The 20,736-nt window shown below is 37.2% G+C and overlaps 1 protein-coding gene across 6 annotated transcripts in view; it reads left to right on the forward strand.

The window, feature by feature from the left end:
* sxc (O-linked N-acetylglucosamine (GlcNAc) transferase sxc) overlaps positions 1-12,959 on the forward strand; it is a 124,384-nt gene extending 111,425 nt beyond the window's left edge. For all 6 annotated transcript variants that reach the window (XM_071590467.1, XM_071590468.1, XM_071590470.1 and 3 more), the window contains 6 exons: positions 627-917; positions 4,347-4,586; positions 7,461-7,713; positions 11,245-11,368; positions 11,739-11,917; positions 12,373-12,959. In XM_071590467.1, coding sequence (XP_071446568.1) covers positions 627-917; positions 4,347-4,586; positions 7,461-7,713; positions 11,245-11,368; positions 11,739-11,898 — 1,068 coding nt within the window. In that variant the 3' untranslated portion in view covers positions 11,899-11,917; positions 12,373-12,959. The remainder of the gene's footprint in view (positions 1-626; positions 918-4,346; positions 4,587-7,460; positions 7,714-11,244; positions 11,369-11,738; positions 11,918-12,372) is intronic.
* Positions 12,960-20,736: the final 7,777 nt, after the last annotated feature.

Below are 20,736 nucleotides of genomic sequence, written 5' to 3' on the forward strand. Positions count from 1 at the left end.
AATGATCCATCACAACAAATGCCAACAAATACGCTCATGGCAATTATGATTTGTCAAAAGCTGATTAACTCCTCTTAACTGCATTCATTGAGAGAGGCCTTACTAAAATCTAATGATATTCTAATGCCTCTAACCAAATTGTAAGCAACATGAAACAATTTTATCTGTAACATTTAAAAATATTTGAGAAGCATCGACAAATTAAATGTCTAGATAGATACCGACAGTAGTTGGGTCAGTATTTTGGAGAAGAGCGTTGACTGGTTTTCATCATTACTGCTGAATGGTATAAAAGAAAACTAGCCCTATCTTTCTGAAGTATAAGCCCTCAAAAATAGATAAAAACGAATATTTTTCATAATAATACAAAGAGATAAATTAAATGGGGTAGTTCTATTGAGTATGTGTTACCCTTGTTTTGTTTTAAGTTACTTATCAGTTTGATGAAGTTCTAATGAAATGACTAAGTTCAAATGAGAGGGGTAATATATACCTGGTGAACCTCACCTCTCATGAATCATGGACTACCATTATCTCTTCAATTTTTTTTTGTTTTAACAGTGTCTGTCTTGAAATGGAACATTTCTTTCAATGAAAGTTTACCTTTTGATGATCATTATTTACAGCAACTTGCAGCCAAGAAGGAAGTTCCAGATAATGTTGCTGTGATCAATGCTACTGATTTGTCCCCCATAATGGAACATACTGATGTGAAGGAGATACGAGAAATGGTTGCTGCTCCTGCAACTGTGTCAACAACTGCTGCGGCTGTGTCGGCTGCTGTGGCCTCGTCATCCCTCACTGTGCGTGACTCTGTAGATGCCCCACACATCCCGGTCAGCAGGCAGCAGGCTCCTGCTTCCCCGATTGAAATCTCACTCAAGGTTGCCGAGCTTCCTACCACCACTCCAATTGAGGTGAGTCACATGTGGCATTGTATAAATGAACTTGTTCGCATTTGCATATGTTTTGCATGTAAATTAAGGGTGCATGCTCTTATCAATGCATTGGAGACCATGGAGTGTTCAATTTGGGCAACATTAGAAATTTTACACTTGTGGACTTGAGCACATGGCAATATGTCTACATTTAAAAGTGCTTTGAATTTACTGATTGCACTTATGACGATTCTTCTTCCATAAAAATTTGATTTTACTTATTAATTTACTCTGTGTAGAATTTCACTGTAACTGAAATTAAATTTTTAGTATTTTGGCAGTAAACTCAAATCAGTTTTATTTTGTGACGATGCTTGATTGTAAATTAAGTTAGTTGGATTAAAGTAATGATTATTTGGCATTCTACTGTTGAAAGTAGGTTTTGGATGGACACATGCTGAACATTTCTTAGTCTTACCTAGAAAGACATAATCCTTTTTCAAATTTGCATATTTTCTATCTCCCTTCGTTTTGTCTGCCAGGCATATCCTTTTCCTCCTCTTATTGCAGCCATAATATCCTCCCCTCTATTGCAGTCTTCTACATCCCACTATCGATCAGTATGTTTTTCATCTACATTCATCCTCTCTCTTTATGATTTCCCTAGCAATCCCCACTCCTCCCCCACCATACCCAGCATCACCTCATTTGTTTTCCTTTTGGTCCACTTCTCCTTTTCCGTCCTTCTCCACACCCTGTCATTTAAACTGAAATGTATGATAGAGCATGTTTCCTACAGAATCATCGCAATAATCCTGTTTGAACTCCTTTTGGCAACAAATTATCTGGAGGGTGTTTTGGAAAGTTTTTTGTTGTGCTTCATGAGCAATCTGTCTTCATGAAAGCAGATTTGCCGAAACATTTTAGCTCCCTCATATAATTGACTTAAAACTTTGCAATTAGTGTTTTCTGTTCCTTATCTCATTAGTTACAGCTCGTGGCTTTGGTCGAATTCATGAAAAAATCAAACAAACATCCTCATATTCATGTTATTGTAATTCAAACAGTTGAGCATTGACATCCAGCTTTAACAATTGGCGAAAAAGTTCAGTTGAAATTCCAAATTTTAATTTCACCTTAGAATCGATAGAAAAATATAAACAATAGCTATCAAATAAAAATCAATAGAAAACTCTTTATTTACAAAATAATGCAAACTTCTATGATGTGATACGTTGTATTGCCCTGAGAAATAAAAGAATTTTTCTGAAGTTCAAATTTGAGCCGATGGATGATATTTTAAATTATGAATTCGAACAAAAAACCACTTGTATACAGGCAGACATTAATGTTCAATTCAATTACTTTTAAGCTTAGGGAGTATTCTGTTTAAGTTCTTTTATGAGAAAACATTTATTCAATTAGTCAATTTCGTATTGATATTGTTTATTGAACTTGGACCGAAGAGAGGCATTTTAGCAGTCTCTCCTTAAATTTAATACCATCACAGCCAGGTAGCCAGTGTTCAGTGATTGATTACCAGTAAGATTTGTATTTAAAGGATTTAGACTGATGCACTGAGAAGGGTAACCATGCTCCTCCTCCAATTCTAGCAACGTTAGAGCATGGAACAGAATCGTAGTCCTGCCGCATGTTTTTTGTTTCTTCAACATTTTTGATTAATTATTGTTTTTCACCTTGCAGAAAAGGTACTCAGCTTCTTGCTCATATTAATTTTTAGGAATAATACTGAGCTGTATACATGAAATGATCACATTGTGAATTTGAAACTTGTCTGTGTAGCTGCTGGATAACATAAGCCTATGAAGTATACATGCCATATTATTAACAGGGTGCTATGGAGTGTCAGTAGGTGTCTAGTGAGCTTGAAAGGCAATAAATCAAATAAACAAAAGACCCTGGAGGCGGAGGAGGGAATCATCATCTACACCAGGGACTTCTAAGAAGGGCAGAGAGATAAAGAGGGACTAGCACTCGAATAGAATTTGCACCTTCATTATGTGTGGGATGATCTATGAGATGAAGTTAATGTGGTACACTGGTTTATATGCTATATGCCACCTGGTATGGTACATGCGATAACACCTTAGAATTTCCAAGCGAGGGTGCTTGTATCGGAAAATGTTTGCTATTAGTAAGGCTCATTTCTCACAAGACTGCTGTCAAAGTTAGTTAAAACTTGTTTATTTAGAAAAATGGGAAAGTTATTTTCTTCCGGTGATTAAGCACTTCTATTTAAAATGCTTAACACTGAAAGATAAAGTCAAGTTGGATAGAGTTCATGGTATATGTTCTCCTGTGTTGACTGACAATTACAATTGGGTAAATTGATTTAAATGAGGCCTTACATCCAGAAATGACAAACATTGTGCGGGATGTCCAGTGGAAGTGAATTCCTCCGACCAGATTGCCAAAATGAGAGCAATAAGGTTTTGATTGATCAAAGTTTGCAAAATAGCTGAGACCACAGGCATGTCACAAGGTACACTGTTTTCAGTTTTGCACAAAAAATTGGGCATGTATGAAAATCTTGGCAAAAAGGTGGCCACATTTGCTCTCAGTGGAGAATAATCGCAGTTGTGGTTGATTCAGAGGCTGGTTTGGCAATGACGTGTTTCTGCATCTAGACATAAGTGGATGAAACATGGATTCACTACTACACTGCCGAGAAAAAGGAACAGTCAAAACAGTCGTTTCTAAAGGCAATGTGGCTCTACAGAAGGTGAAGATGGTGGAATTGACAGGCAAGGTGATTGCCATGGTTTTTTAAGATGAATGCTGAATTTTCTACTTTGATTACTTGCAAAAAGGACGTAAAATAGATGAGAGCATTATGCTTCGTTATTGTGTCCCTGTTGAGCAAAGAAATCAAGATCAATCAAAATCTTCCTCATTTGGCAAAGAAAAATATTTCTTCCATCAAAACAATGCATGGATGCACAATTGTGCAGTTTCAATGGCAAAAATTATGGAATTAAAGTATCAATTGTAATGATGTCTGTTGTTTTCAACAATGTATCTCCCAGGGACTTTTTTAATTTCCAAATTTGAAAAAAAATGACTCTGTGGAAAACAGTTAATGTCAAAAGAGGTCATTACCCACACAGATGCCTATTATGAAGACCTTCTGACCTAGACTTTTTGGATGGTTTTAAAAAGTAGGACAAATGATAGGAAAAGTGTATCAAGCTGAAAGGAGGTTATGTTGAAAACTAAAAAGAGCTACCTAAAGAAATTTAATTTTTTATTTAATCCGGAGGACTCACTAAACGACCCATATACAGCAGCCATAGTGTGATCAGATTACTACCAATTCCATTAGTATATACTAACTGATGTTTTTTATGTAATCTCATTGTTTTGTAAAAAAATTTACATAATGCTTAGCATCAAAATGATGACTTACCCTTGTTCAGGTTTTTAGAAGTTCATGTTTAATTTTTTCAGACAATGATTGCATCTGGTCAAACACAGACCTCTGTTAATGGAGTGGTTGTTGCCAATGGCCTGGCTTTGACCACAGCAGGAGGAGGGGCTAACTGCAGAGCAGCAACTGGAGAAGAAGCACCACGATCCATTGTAATCACAACACGGCAGCAGTATGGTCTTCCAGATGATGCAGTTGTGTATTGCAACTTCAACCAACTCTACAAAATAGACCCCTTGACTCTGCAGATGTGGGTTAATGTAAGTGACTCTTGGTTTCAGTACCAATTACTTCAAATTAGAAATCACTGGGCACTGCCAAAGAAACACTAACTTGTGTTGTCTCTTCCTTCTTCATCTCTTTTTTTCTCCCTAGATTGTTGTTAGTTTTATGCCTTTTACTATATTCTTCAAGCCCTCTTCAATTTCTGGTTCATAATTTTGAAATTATATCTTACTAGGGACCATTTTCTGCTTCACCGGACAAATTTATTCATGCTGTTGCTACTGGATCCAATTCATATTACAGGCCATTTATGTGTAAGGTGGTAGTATTGTGTTCTACTTCGTAAAATACGTACACCAATTGTGTAAAAATATATAACAATAAAATAATTGCTTTTATTAATATATGCAATATAATTCTGATATAATTCTATGTTAACATACGTTAATGCATATAATTTCTTCATTATTGCAATGCATGCGATTTGATTTTGCCAGACATAATGGACATTAAATTCTAAAAAATGGATTGATGCACTTATAAAGTTAACTCCTGCAGAAATGATTTGGAAAGACCATCAAATTTCAAATATCTTCTGCCTCTCCCAAAGAAGCAGCATGCAATGAAACACGTCGACAATCCTTCAGTAATTCTTTAATAGGGTACATTCTACCTCCCTTCATTCTATCCAGTGTACCTATCCTATTTATCCTCTTCTTTGCTTGCATTCTCCCATCTACCATTGTCTTCAATATCCCACTGCCAATCAAAATGCCCTGCATTCATCTTTCCTGCATCCTTATGATTTCTCCCAACAATCCCCTCTCCTCCCGCACCATGCCCAGCGCTTTCTCGTTTTTTTTTCCTTTCAGTCCATTTTACCTACTTCATCTTTCTTCACATCCACATTTCACAAGCCTTGCTTCGACAACCAGGATTCCATGTCGTACAAAATCATACTCCATATCAAAGTATTAATGAGCCTTTTCCTAACATCCTCACTCAATGTCCCGATTATTATTTCCCTCCTCCTGGTGAAAGCTTCTTTGCCTAATGCAATTCTTATTGCATTCCTACTACTTCGACTATGACTAACTTGGTCAAAAACATAGCCAAGTTTGGTAAAATATTTCATCTGCTCTAATTTTTGCCCTCTTTTTTGTGTATTTACTGTTAACTTGTATCTTAGTCTTCCTCTTTCTCAAAAATTTTATTGAATTGGGTTTGGTTGCATTTATTCTCTTCCCATGCCAATGACACTAATTTTCTAATCTGTTAAACAAGGACCCTAGCCTGTTGGTTGACAGACTTACTACAGCCTTGAGCATGTGTAAATAAAGCTGATTTTTTGGTTTCTACACCAATTTTTATTCCTTTTTCCCATGCCTGTTTTGCCATGTTTAAGTTGAAAACAGGTAATGAATGAGCACCCCGTCTAATACCTCTTTCTATCACTGCCCATCCCAACTCTCCATTAGCTACCTGCACCGGAGGTTTAGTCATGCTGTTTGTGAATGTGTATGCCTAACCATAATTTAGTCAGGCAATCTGAACAAAGGAACCATTTATATGGTTCATATTTATGTAGAAGTGCAGTTTCTTTTTCTACCCTCAAGTGAACCATTTCTTGGAATATCCAGGAATTTTCCATGGATACCCACACCTATTTTGGTGCTGAAACTAAGTGTTTATGGTTAAACCTTGTTTCCTGCAGAATGACACTGTTTTCTCTTGCAGAATGGCAGTCATTCCTTGTTCCTAAACCATAGTCCCTTACTTCACTATCATCGCCTTCCATTGTTCTAATGATAGAATTATTCCATTAATTACTCCCATGTATAATGTATCTTAACTTGTATATAATGTATGGTGAATATTACTCTAAAAGTATTATTGTCACTCCAGTAATCCCTAATATCCTTCTATCTCACCTCACTCAGACCTAAAACATCTATATTTCTTCTTTCCATCTCCTGCTTTGTATTTTCATATTTCCCTTTCCCCAACATTATCCTAACACTCCAAAATACTCTTCTACCTGCTTTGATCTTCTTCGGTGCTGCTGCTATTTAATTTGATTAGCTTGGATATAGTGAGTTGAGGACCCTATCAGGGGTAATTATCATTGCTCCCACCAGCACACAGCCTTAGGATCATCAGATTGCTGATGTTCTTCCACCTTGCCAAAGTTTAAGTCCATGGGGAGGGTGAATGATTATAATCATCATTGTACCCGTACACCGGGATAATGTTGGTGTGATAATGTTTTGAGGGGAGGTCATTGCCTATCACACTGTTTCAGTATAGTGATGAATGGTTTATAAAAGTTTCACTTTATGGAAGTGTAATAAGACTTTAAGATGTTCTGTTATTTATAAATGCTGTTGTTGCTTTTGGGTGCAAATCAAAGGAAACATTCGACCTTATTGTGTATAGGAGGATTGATGAATTAGTGTAATGACTTTTTCAACTCTGCCTGATAGTCCCAACAGTCCCAAGTGGCACTCACCTTGATAGGAAACATTTTGTGCATGTTAAGTATGTTTAATATGGAGGCATAAACCTGACAGCAGCCTTAAGGCTTTTATGGAGTGAATTTAAGGATGTAGGTAATGAGATAAGTGTATAAATGTTATGAATTATGCTTAGAAATAAAATTGTACATAAGATAATTATCTAACAGAATTTTTTAAATTGCTACCCATGAGGTAAATACTTACGTCCCTTCATATAATCAGAAATATCTCTTAATGCTAGTTTTTACTTATGGTGCAAAATATTTTCATAAAATGTATCATTTTTGTGAGTGAAAAAATGTAATAGCGTAACACCATATGCATCCATCACTTCAATGAAGCCCAAATAAAAAGGATTCAAGAATAAAGAGCTTTTTTTTAATGCCTTCACAGATCTTGAAACATGTTCCAAATGCTGTATTATGGCTCCTGAGGTTCCCAGCTGTGGGTGAGACCAATGTTCAGGCTGCTGCTCAGAGGTTAGGACTTCCTCCTGGCCGAATCCTATTCAGTAATGTTGCGGCCAAAGAAGAGCATGTGAGGCGTGGGCAACTGGCTGATGTTTGCCTCGACACTCCACTTTGCAATGGACACACCACTAGCATGGATGTCCTCTGGACCGGCACACCAGTCGTTACTCTGCCAGGTATGATGCATTTGTGAGAATGGCAAAGCTATGGCTGATGTAATGACTTACTATACTGCTATGTATTTTTGGTTTTTCCATTAATTCCAATCATTGATTGCTCTTATTGACAATTGATTAAGTTTTAGGTTTTCAACATGTATAGCCTGTTTTGGGTTACTGTTGGAGTGGTTCATGGATTTTAATATTGTTCTGCTACTTATTAAATTGAAAGTTTTTCATACACTTGCATTGCTAAAGGCCAATGCTTTTAGCGTAATCACCTAGGTTTGACCATTGTTATTATTACTTCAGGTCATTCTGCTTACAAGAAGGCTCATCAGACCATTTTCAAGTGTCCAGTCACTAATTCTAAACATTTTAAAAGTGAATGAATATAATTAAGTATAATAAATTTCACAAATAATCCAAAAAATATTATAAATTTAGGGTGCTGTTGTGTAGCAGTATTTGGGCATCAAGTTTTTCTTCATCACTTAAAAACAAAGTAAATTTAAGAGGCTTTAAGAATAGTTATATATTGATAAATCGGTTATATCTGATATATTGTAAAATCGGTTATAACAGAATCGGTTCACTTAAGTGAAATTTTAAGAGTCCCTGCTGCTCGATTACTTGTGGAGACATGTTTTTCCTTCATTCAGTCTTAACTGCATTCAAATAATTATTAATCTCCTAGAATTGCACTCACAGAAAGGGCCCAAGCCCTTATTCTCTAGGAGGGAGTGCACTAAATGTACAAATTTTCATTCTGTAGAATTATTTGATGCTCAAATTTACTCAGGTATTGCAGTGCAGATTGATTCCCTTGTAAATTAGTGTGATGTATTGTTTTTGTTCAAATATATGCTCCACCACTTTTTGCAAGACATTTTTTGGAACTATTTTCAACAGTGTAGCTACATGGTATTTTCCAACTTACTGATGCCTGTATGTCTTAGTATTCATTTTTTTTAATCTGATAGTACCATTTTTTATGATTATCCATTTACTTCAGTTATTTTCGATGTTTTGTGTGCAATGTTATGATCAAAATATCTCCCATTTTATTGGCCTCTTAATTGGTCTTAATGGTCCCAGAAGTGAAGTTTGTTGGATTCCATTTTAATTCTTTAATTATGTGATATAGACCCTAGGGAACTATGGGTGGGAATGTCTAGAGTAATGTGGTTGGTGACACAGGAGAAACGGAACAGTGAAAGGCATCACTTTGTTGGCAAGTGGCCTTCACTATTACATATGACACATCATGAATTATGAGGTTGGGTCTGTGTATGTTTCATTAATGAGGGAAGTTTTTCAGTTTTTTGACACACCCCTAAACCTGGAGGCTTACCAAAAGTTGAAGGGCTGTAGAATCTTGATTTTTCAAAAACTTGATTTTACACCGCTAAATCATCAATCCCAGCCAATTTCTGATATCATAATTAAGGAATTATTATTTTAAATTGCATAAATTTGTATAATAATTTTACATTAAACTGTTAAGGCATCTGGAGGAAGCATCAAATTGTTCATCATCATGCAAAAACTTGGGAACTTCAGCAGTGATGGAAAGATACGTGCCCATTGTGAATAAACTTAATTACATTTTGTGATGCTGTATTTCTGTTAGTATCATTCCATTTATTTTTCATGACTTCAAGATTGCTTTTTTATTGTTTTTTATATCCTTAAATTTCTGTTGGAAAAATGAAGAGACAACTGCTTTACAGTTGTTAATGCTTGAAACGTCTATGAGTGAAGTGATTAACCTTGGGAACACCGTCTGTGTATTTAATTAACAAAAAGACTAGCTTATTCAGAGGGTCCTGGTGTGCATAAACTCAGTAGCTATTACATGTGATTTGTCTTGACTAAATGACTAAAATAAATGTAGATAGATAGATAGTGGTCTTTATTTGGGCGAAATTGAGACCAAATGGTCCCTTCTTCCATTTAACCCATAATGTACTGAGTGTATGAACAAGTTCATTTTTCTAAGTATGCAATGCGTGGCAAAAGTTTTTAAATTGGTTGTTACAACAAGTGCTATGTGAAACTTGATCTTGGAGGATCAGCATAGATTTGGAGGCTTTTGAGATGGAGAAAATATTTGGACTGATATGGTGAAATTTGCTTAGCTTTTAAAAGGTTGTGCGAGCAGAGGAAGTAACAAAGTGAAATCTGTAAAAGGCAGAGAAAGTAGATGGAGGATGGATATAGAATGTCAGTGGGATGTTAAAGAAAGAAGGGAGGAACACTGGGCAAATGAGTTATGACGAGAAAGAGACATGCAAAGCTTTTTAGACTGAATGTAGGCAGGCAGAATTCATGTAGAAACGAAGAAAGTAATAATATGGTGCAAAGAAAGAGGAAGGTGTCCTCTTGTTGTATGAAGAAGTTCAAAATATTTAAAGTCAATAGTCATTAGGGACCATCTGAAACCTACCTTTATATAGGAAGAATGCATCGAAAGAATGACAAGCATTGTTATCATATTCTGCAAATTTAGAAGTGCATAACTGTATGAAAGTAGGCTGAATTTTCTATAAACCATTTCTGGATAAAATTGTTAGTGAGAATTTAATTGCCCTGATTTTTGTGGTTTACTAAGCATCTTTCTTGGTATCAGAAATAATCTAAGCTGCATTGTTATGCAAATGTGCAGTCGTGATCTGGGTAAAAATGGTCTTGTTTACTTTCATACTAATTTAACAAATTCTGAGCATTTTGAAAGCAAACTTGTTATGTCATCATGTGTATATTCTCATGAATTTAGGTTTGTATTTATTTATCATTGAATATTATTTCAATTTGCAATTGCTGCAGAAGGTAGGTCGAAGTTGACAAAGCATTTTTTAAATACTTCCATTGTTCTATGATTAGCAAACCAAACTTCGCTGTGTTGTATTTTGTCCTAGAATTCATTGTATAGTAGATTTGGGTTAAGATGTTCTTTGGCAGCACATTTTTGGTATCTTTTTTGTACATTCAACCAGGGACTTTAATTAAACTCTTTCCTTACTTGATTAAATGATCTTGAGGCCAATTAATGAATTACACAAGTAAAAAGATAATTTCTCATTAAAGTTGATCAAAAGTTCAAACTATATTTAATTCAAGTAAAGAGTTGTAAAAAAAAAGTGTTTTAGTGTGTAGAATACAGGTAACCGTCCGTAATAGTGAAGATAGCATTGGAGCAATAATGACATTTATGTAATTGAAAGTAATTTTATTGTCTCTCAAATTGATAATAGATATTTTGCTGGCTCAATTTGTTCCTTTCTAACATTTGTTGGTCATGAATATGGCTGATAGTTAGTTGGAATGAAGTTAAGCAAAAATGGCTGTAACCCGGGAATGTATGTGGCAACAGTGTTACTGCAGTCCAATGATATCATTGTATTTATGGCAATATCTGTTAGAGAGAAAAAAAGATCCTTGGGGATCTGTTCGTGGTGGAGAGGTGCTAATGGAGCATACGATATAAGGTGAAGAGGTAACATTGGTGAATGCCAGGATATCTTATGTGACATTCTTATTTTATAGGTGAAACTCTTGCTTCAAGGGTAGCTGCTTCACAGCTTGCTACTTTGGGCTGTCCAGAACTGATAGCAAGGACCAGGCAGGAGTACCAAGAAATTGCCATAAGGCTTGGAACAGACAGAGAATAGTAAGTGAAAGTTTAAAAGTAATCCCTATATATTCATTGAACATGTTACATTTCCTTCTTTTAACCTTTATGGATTCATGTTGGTATATTTTCCTGGTCATTGCATCACGTGTCAAATACATGCGAATGTGTTCAGCAGTTTGGTTGCTTGTTTTGTACAATGAAGTTGCAAAAGACAATTTTTAAGTACGCATAAAAATATGCTCTGTTGAAATGAATTAATCATTACATACGTCGCGAAAGGCACAGAAGTCAAGATTCTTGAGAAAATAAGTATTGGTGTGAGATCCTTTTGTTTTTTTGTTAATTTTAATGTACTGTTAATACCATCGTGCCTTTATCTCAAAAGAAAAATATCACTCTCTTCCAGTCTGAAGGCTGTCCGAGCCAAAGTGTGGTGTGCTCGATCAGAGTCTCCACTCTTTGACTGTTCAGCATATGCCAAAGGAATGGAAGGGCTTTTCCATGCTATGTGGCGGCGCTTTGCTCTCGGCCAGAAGCCTGACCATATTACCTGCCTAGCCAAATGAAAGACTGTGAATGTTTGAGGTAAGCTACTCTGTCCTCAAGTTGAACCCATTATATTTAAGCATTCAGTCTGCCAACTGAATGCTTATTAGCAAGAAAGTGCTTTTGTTATTTTTAACTGTGCAATGGTGCCTTTTTATTAAAAAAAACTACTTGGGTACATTATGAATGTATGGAAACTTGAAGAGTGATGGGATGGGCATGGAAGTGGTATTGATCCAAGTAAGTGCGGGCTCTTTGTTATTAAATAAAGAATCATTTGAAAGGAAAAATTTTGTTTAATTGGAGGTTCTTTTTGTAGTTGTATTACTTTTGTAATAGTAAGTTTCAGCGGTTCTGTAAATTGATAATTTTAGTGTCTTTCAAAATAGTTTGTTATAATTCTGATCTTAAATAATCATTCAATTCTTCCATTTTGCATTGATATCACATGTAGACCTTGTGCCTCATAATTTTCTTATCTTTTCTTTTCTCAGCCGCACAAGGTGTGATATATGTTTGACAGATCATTATGTTTGAATTGGAGAAGAGAATCTATGGGTCTGATGCAGCACAGTGAATGGAAATACCTGCTTGGAGTTGTTCCTCTGCAGTTGTAGAATATTTATCTTGTACCGACAATTATAACCTGTTGTTCCTGAGCATTATCCCTTCATATCAACCAATGGGAAGCCACAGAGAGAATTGATTCATTAGAAGAGGGACAAGGTTCAAGAGAAAATACGCTGCATTAGTGTAGTCTAATAAAAATGATTCATCCAATGAAGAATAATGAAAAGATGACCTATATAATGCTTTCATTATTCGTGACTGAGCTATTTACATGGTGTGATTAAAAATGAGTGTGTGATTGTGAAGAATGCACTCCTCTATTTTTTTTTCCTTTGTAGACACAGGATGTTATACTAAGGACTGAGTTATTTTAAAAATTCTTGTGCAGATCCAGTGCATGGTATATGCCATTTTCACAAGATGTGATTTTCAACTTGTTTTCTTGTTTTAATTATTGTATTCATTCTTCAGAATTACTGTGTTTCTTCTTGCTAATAAAATGTGAAATCAGCCGATGTAATTTATTTTAAAGTGACGTCACTCCAGTTTTAAGAAGTGACCAGTTAAAAATTATTTATCTGATATTATTTTACATCTTGATAACAGTAAGGCATCAACGTGGTAGGTTTGGTTTACAGTTTTAATTCAGAGTTCTGACACTTGGAAACTTAAAAAACAATTTCATTTTGCATGCTGGAAATAATTGGTAGCTGCCACTCACTGTGATATGGTAACATACTTCATAACATGTACTTTAAAATAAGTTGATGTAATTATGACATGCTAGTTATTCCCCTTATTTTTACTTGAATATGATGCATAGTTATACCCCAAAGAATTATTATGCATATTTTTAGTAATTATTTGACGGATTATATTTTGTTGGAAGTTCAAGTTTTGTGTTATCAATTATATAGGATTACGAGTATTTATTCATGACTGAATTAAAGTTTGCCTGTATTCTGAACTTCAATAGAGTTTCACCTTCTGTCATTATTTTTGCCCACATTTCATATTTGAGGAAATCTTAGGTATGCAAATGATGCCTGTATTCTATAAGGGGAAGAGAGCTGTTGTAAAAACTTGTCTTAATATAACTAATGTTTTAGGAACCTTCTTCAAAATATTTTCAAAAATGCCTTACTGCTTGACCATCTGTGATTATTTCTTGATATGGGTATTCATAGTAAAGTAGTCTATGTTTAGTTTCATGAACCCCATGATGTTCTTGAGAAAGATTTTGTTTGGGAAGATGCATGGTGAAGTTTTTGCAGCTTTGTTCTTGAGTATGTGTAATGTAATAGTTTCTTAATAATTTATTTACAGATTATTTTCTTTAAAAACATCATTGAAACAAATCAGTTAGCAATAGGTAGAATATTTTTAACAACTCTGTTACTTTCACATCACACTTTTAATAATGTGATTTTTGTAATTTTAGTTTAAAGCTGTAACAATCTTAGGGAAAAAGCTGGCAAATACTTTGAATTTGTTATTAAAATTTGCGTTTGAATCAGAAGACAAGAAATCATTTAATTTTGGCCTTAGAAAGGCATGGTACTTTTTGAATATCCCCAAGCAGCGCTGGGTTAAATTCCAACTTATGACTCTTGCCACCCTTAACTTTGAAGTTTTATTGTAAAACTAGCTGGAAAACAGGTGGCATAATAAATAAACTGACCCTGCTTCTCTGACAAAGATTTCAAATGCCATTCGGACGTATGTATTTTATGAGGTATGAGGGAAGCTCTACCCTTGCCCATGAAAAACGTAAGGGATGATTTTGATTATTCTTTTCCAAGACGCTCGTAGAATATTTTTAAATCGTTAATTTTTTATGGTCTGAATTTGCAAATCGAGATTATCCACAAGAATATTGCTAGTCAACCATTCGGACAGAATTTTCTTAGCTTAATGTAACAAGTTACCAAACTGACACCCAGAATAACATGTTTTTTCAAATCCAAACACTTTTCCATTTCCCTTTGTTTACTGGTATCCTATCCAGATGAGCAGGTTGGTGATTATATATGTTTGGTTTTTCAAAACAGTTAATGTTATCGTTTGAATAATCAAATAAAAATGTACAATATTGAGTAAATGCAAATTCAGCTTCTTGGACTGCATGGTACGTGTATAGTATGTCATCGGAGCTTTCGGACCTTAGTCTGGTCTTCACTTTACCAGAATTGACAAACTACTAAATGCTGATTTTGCCATATGATTTATTGAATACTGTTGTGTATGGGTCATTTGTTCAATCTGAATTGAATGAAAAGTGAACTCTTTCAACTACTAGATCAAATAAATAATGTAAATCTTCAAAGGGATCCGAGGAATAATTCAATACAAATTATCAAAGTAAACTTAACACATTTTTTCTATGAGCACAACTATTCACGGCGAAAAACTGTATTAACGTGGATAAGCATGGAAAAGTTTTGCGTACCGAATAAAAGAAAATTGAGGCAAGGCAGACCTTTAACTGACTGCAATACAATTGGGCAAATAATGGCTCATTGTTTTACAATAGGTGGCCTAAAAAAAAATTTATATCGCGACAATTAGCCTGACTGAAGGATCTTAGGGAAATTTATTTCATAGTGACTTAAAATACGCTAGCTTTGGGTAAAAATTTATCTTATTGGGCACATTTCTCCGAGATTCTGACAAGTAAATCGAAATAAGTTCTGCTGTGGGCTAGTTGAAAATGCAGGATAAGTTTCTAAGCCACTGGTTCTGAAATGTGATAACGCAAGTTAAGCTCAGATTCCCTGAAATTTCAGCGACGAATATACTGGTACGAAGGAGTTTTACCATCCGAACTTGTAATATCATAAAGTAATTCTTAACTTTATTTTTTCAGTTCAGCGGAACCTGCAGGAATTGTAGTTCTTTGACCTCGTACTATGAAATACTGAGAAACCTTAGTGTGGGGGTATAATACATAAACTTTTATAAGACCAATAGAGACGGCTTCAAGAAAAGACCATTTTGAAAATGGAAATTGACTAATTGCAACCCTACACCGATCGAACCAAATGCACGAGACCGGGAATTATTAGTCAGTATGTACGTTATCTCTTTAATAATTGAAGCATTTACTCATTTCAAGCCTTTTCTTTAACCCAACCATCACTGTTTACTTCGTGATACAGTTAAATCCTTAAAAAAAACTTTCATTCTATCAACATAATCGCATTAGCTTACGAGTCCACTAAACTATAAGGTTTTTGGTACAAACTTTACTCCGCTAATTAATTTTTTTCATAGAGACCCGTTCTCACAGCGTGATGAAGTAGTGGTAGTCGTGAAAACTGTACCACGGTCTATGATGTCGAAGAAATAGTAACTTGTTGGAACAGCATGTTTCTTTAAGAAACACTTCATAAAGTAGGACCTGATGCCTAAAAACTCCGTAGTTCAAAAACAAGCTGTAGTTGGGTGATGACAGTGGGAGTATCGGGAAGAATGAGTGAGGGAGAGTCAACAGAAATCCAGAATTTATTGGCACATTGTATATTGCACTCAGATTTTGGGACCTAGTTGAGCTCAGCCTCGGGTAAGAGATTCGGGGGAGTGTCGCCGTCTCTGCGACAAAGCCAAGGTAGCACAAAACGTGGGAGTACTCGGCCGTACATCAATGAACCAGATTCCCATCCCGGTCAATTGAATGATTTTTGTACTTTAATTTCTCCCATTATGTACGGGGTTAGGTGGAAGAAGGAACTATAAAGTTCCAATCTCTGCCCAATGAAGTCAATAAATAAATAAACTAGTATACATTAATTAAACAAAATTATATCATCCATTTAGAAAGTATCTGCAGACTAATGAAAATATGCGTAAATGTGTATGTCGAATATGCTTTACACAATTTATACGTTATATATATATATAAAACCGCGTGTAAAATGTTATACAAATTGCAAGTACACATATTGATTGGATGTCCTGCAAATGTATAAATTAGTATTTAGCGTATGAATATAAATCTGCGCACAAACTTCATGCAAAATGTATGCAATTTTTGCATTGAATATACTTGATACAGTGTAAATATTGTACATCAGTTTTGTACTCAGTTTTTAATATAGCCTGCCCGATTTCTCGTATTCATATATTTCATGAAAGCATTTTACATGGTCCTTGGAAACCTTGGTCCTTGTGTTGTGAAAATTTCGTTGGAATAATTTATTTGGAAGATATTAATCGTTAGCATTTTAATTTTACCAGTATTTCCTATTTTGTCACCAAAATGCGACGCTTTCTCATATTTGTCAGAAATAATCTACTCCATATCCGAAGACTAATTAACGGTTTTCCCTCTTAAGACAGGCAACCATAATTCTTTAAATTTTAAACTGTATCTTAATATATTTTATATCCTTGATTGCCGACGGTTGTCTCCAAAGACCTATCAAAATCCGACTGTTAGATTAGGTTTAACTCTTGTAAAATGTATTCATGAACATATCTACTCGAGGTATTACTCACAGCCACCTCAGGATTTGGCCTATTTTACTGACAATTTTTCATACGAGACAGGATGCTGCGATAATTTTCTATCATTGTCCGAATAAACGCGGCAACTTTTCGACTTAAGGTACCTCAGAATTCCTCCGGTATTTTACTCATGAAGAATTTTAATGCACAATGAACTAAACTAAAGACAGGCAATATTTAGTCATAATGAAGGATGCAGTTATTCTCGGTAGTATGAACATTTAAAATCAAGCATATACGAAAGTGAGTCAGGAGGTAGATGACTCGTTTATTTCACCAAGGAAGAGTGACTCACAAAGAAAATCAGACTCCCACGCCGTGCGCTGCAGGAAGAACCATGGAGGGTTAGTTGTGTCGTCACCGAAAGAGATTCCGTTTATTCCGACTCATGGCTCTTTTTCGTGTAACTCATCGTTAAATGAGTGGTCATGTACTTCGGCGGAAGTGAAAGTCACGCAATCAACTCCTGTATTTGTTCACGGCGATGATTCAATTGCTAATTTTTCCCCACCCTCCAAAAATAATTTGTTTTAAGATGATGGAAACCTGTACTGAATCCAAGTTGTGGGCGGCTAATTTAACGCCGAACGGCGTGTGAATGCGCAGATAGAGGCTAGAAAACTCATTGAGTGTAACGATGTTCTACAAAGGAATCGAGAAATATACATAATTAAACCTTCAACGTGCCTTAGTGTGGGATCTCATTTTGCAGTTAGATTCTCATATTATTGATGCAGAAATATATCTAGCAATGGAATAATAGTTTTTCAACATTCGCGATTGATTTCTATTCGGAATAAATGGGATGCAGGAACAAGTGCACTTGGATAAAAAGCACGACCGTCATGGTGAAGTTCGTGTTGTCGCCGAGAGAGAGCTTACGTGTCGCCTCTTGTGTGAACGAATTTTCTTTGTCCCGGTGACCCTTTATTTTTTACTTTTTTGCTCAACCTTGCTGAGCGCGTTGAGTAGAGGGAGCGAGTGACTCGCGAGGACTCCACGGCAAAGGGAAAGGGAGAAATGGCGGTCAGCTGAGATTTATTGGCATCTTCGAGATGGATCTGTCCAGAATGTTGAGGTGATCGATCATGGGGGTGAAATAAAAGAAATGCAAAGAATACAAGCCCTTCCCTTTTGCCGTCGCCTCTCGCGTTTTTTTGCGTTTGGCAAAATCAACCCGGCGGCTGCTAAGATGGCCATCGAGGTGATCTGCTCCACGGGCGGTGTGCGAACTGCGTCTCTCGAAGCAGCAACTCGATTTACGAATCCTTCGGTGTTTCTCTTGCGGAAATTTCAAATCTAAATTTGTAAAATATACATGCGTCATTTTTATATTGCATAGGATCATCATAGATTATCTAACCATTAAAGGTCGGTTTAAACGGGTTCCATCAAGTATTACTTTCCCGATCTCAAACTCTTGTTTTCCCACCATTTTCTTCTTCATAGCTTCCTTGCAGCCTTCATACCGTCCAAAGAGCTTAATCCTTTTTCTTTCCCCTTACCGCTTGCCCAACTTTCTCCCATCTTTCTCGGCTTTCATCATCTCGCTAGCTACTGCTAGATCGCATGTACTCATATTTTTGGCATTTTATGGATTTCATCCACTGACCCCCCCTCTCTTCTCCCGCTGTGTACACTTGCTGCCAGATTGCATATTAATTATCCCGGTGAAACACGGAGGAAGTGGCGGCTGGTTAACACAGTGGCTGGGATAGGTACTTACTTCACACACCGAGGGCCTGGGTTCAAACCCGGCGGTATCATATTTTTCAGTGGTGCTCTGATTCTTACTGGAGTGAAATGTCTTTATACACGTCGCGAATAAAATGCGGCGCGTCTCGATCACACCCGATTTGCAAAACTCATGGTTTCTGAGCGCCGTTTCTCAAAGGCCTCTGTTTTCAGCGTTTTTTTCCGAGTAGATATTATTTTCGTGGTTCTGCAGGGTGGGATGAAACATCTAAGAGAAAGAAGTTTCATGTGTTTCGAAACCAAATCATAATCATCTTTTTGGAAACGAGCAGAATACCGAAAACAAGCCCCAAATTCATTGGAGATAGCGCACCTGACAAGTGGTGAATCCACGTTTGGAGGAACTGGCCGGTGAGAAGGAAGTACCCATGACTCCCCTCCCCGTTCTGCAAAAGCGCCTAATTTTATCCAAAGAAACAATTGCTCGGAAACCAACTCTTACCGAGGTGCGTACCGAGCGAACGACTGATGAATCGAAAATCGGGTCATCGTTAAAATAGGCGGATCACTTAATGAACGGAATAAGGGTAATTAGGGTAGCCCGTAATTGGTGCACTTATCTCCCGCAGGGTTCGGAGGCTTCCTTGAGCATGGTGAGACCAATAGCGGTCTGGAGAGACGACCAAGAGATGGTCCAGAGAGGAAGGAGGCGAGGGAGGAGGAAACAGCCTTCTAAGCAAAATCGAGGACGGCGAAAGGATGAGGAAGGAGACTTAGTCACGGATCGTGGGGAAGCACGGCTAAGTTTCGGAGAAGAAAACCGGAGGGAAAGTAGAATATTTGCCTCATCATCTCACCGCGGGTTATCAACCCGAGAGAAGGTTTTATAGCTGCTCTCCACGCTCTAACCTGTTACCTGCCATTCCTTCATAGTTCCTTGCGCTGCCGTCCTCTATCACCTGCTTCCCGCAGTTCACCTTTAGCCTCCTCCCGTAATATTTCCTTCGTACGTTTCCTAGAGTCGTGATCTATGGCGGACATAAATGCCTCGGGATTCGCCCACTTCAGTCGACTTTCCTTTCAGTGTTTTCCATGGGACCCTCTCTTTAGATGCTATTCGGAGTAATTGTTTCTTCGTTAGTTACTCGGTCTAGCCATTTTCATTTCAACGCTCTCCCGCAACATCAAATTTCAATCACTCCTAATAGTTTTTTTCTCTGCTGCTGTTATCCTTCATTCCTTACCACCTTTAAAACTTCGATCCGAATAGTACATCATATTTGCCCGTGCGCCGCGCGGCTTCCGACTCGGGAGGGTCATTAAGGGGAAAGCGGGAGGGTGAGGAGGGTGAGGAGGGAGGAAGGGCTGGCGGCGCGGTAAACGGCGCTAGAAGAGGGGCCGGGGGAGGGAGATGCAGAGGTTGGGGGTGGGAGGGGCGACGAAGGGGGAGGAGGACCTCTAGCTAGGGCGGTCGATGGCCGAGACAACCCAAAAAGGAAGGCTGGGAGAGGATTTTCGGCCTGGGCCAACATGGCGGAGGGAAGCGCTATCCGAAACCACGAGGAAGGAAATGGGGGCTGTGATGAGGAGCACCCAGGAGGGACGGAGGGGGAGTGTCGCGGGAGTGCGAAGGCATTTGGGGAGCGAAAAGGAATCGCGTGAATAGTGGTCCCAGCTGTGAGCATTCCAGTGCCTCACTCTCGCACTGATTTCGTCTTTGCCCACTCGTTTCGGTGGAAGGGAGGACCGAACTTCTTAATCGTCTCCTTATGACCCGCATGCATGAAGGAATGGATGGGTGCGAGGAAATTTTGTTCGCTACTTGTTTCAAGCGGTGTGTCGGGTTGTTTAATCGTTATCGGAGAAGAGAGTGCCAACCCAACATATCCACGCTTTGCTGCTGTGCATCCCGCGCCCAGCTCGCACTGGTGAATGGTCGGGCAGCCGAGCTCAAAAGCCAATCAATCGATCCCGTCAAAAACCCTCTCAAAATTCCACCATTTATTTTCAAAGCGTTAAGTGAGTCGACGGAAGATTTTGGCACATTGAATTTCGGTTAGCACAATACTGGTTGTGTTTATTTTTTC

Source organism: Hetaerina americana, unplaced genomic scaffold (assembly GCF_022747635.1).
Source record: "Hetaerina americana unplaced genomic scaffold, ioHetAmer1.1.p SCAF_4, whole genome shotgun sequence".
In the NCBI taxonomy this organism is placed as follows: domain Eukaryota; kingdom Metazoa; phylum Arthropoda; class Insecta; order Odonata; family Calopterygidae; genus Hetaerina; species Hetaerina americana.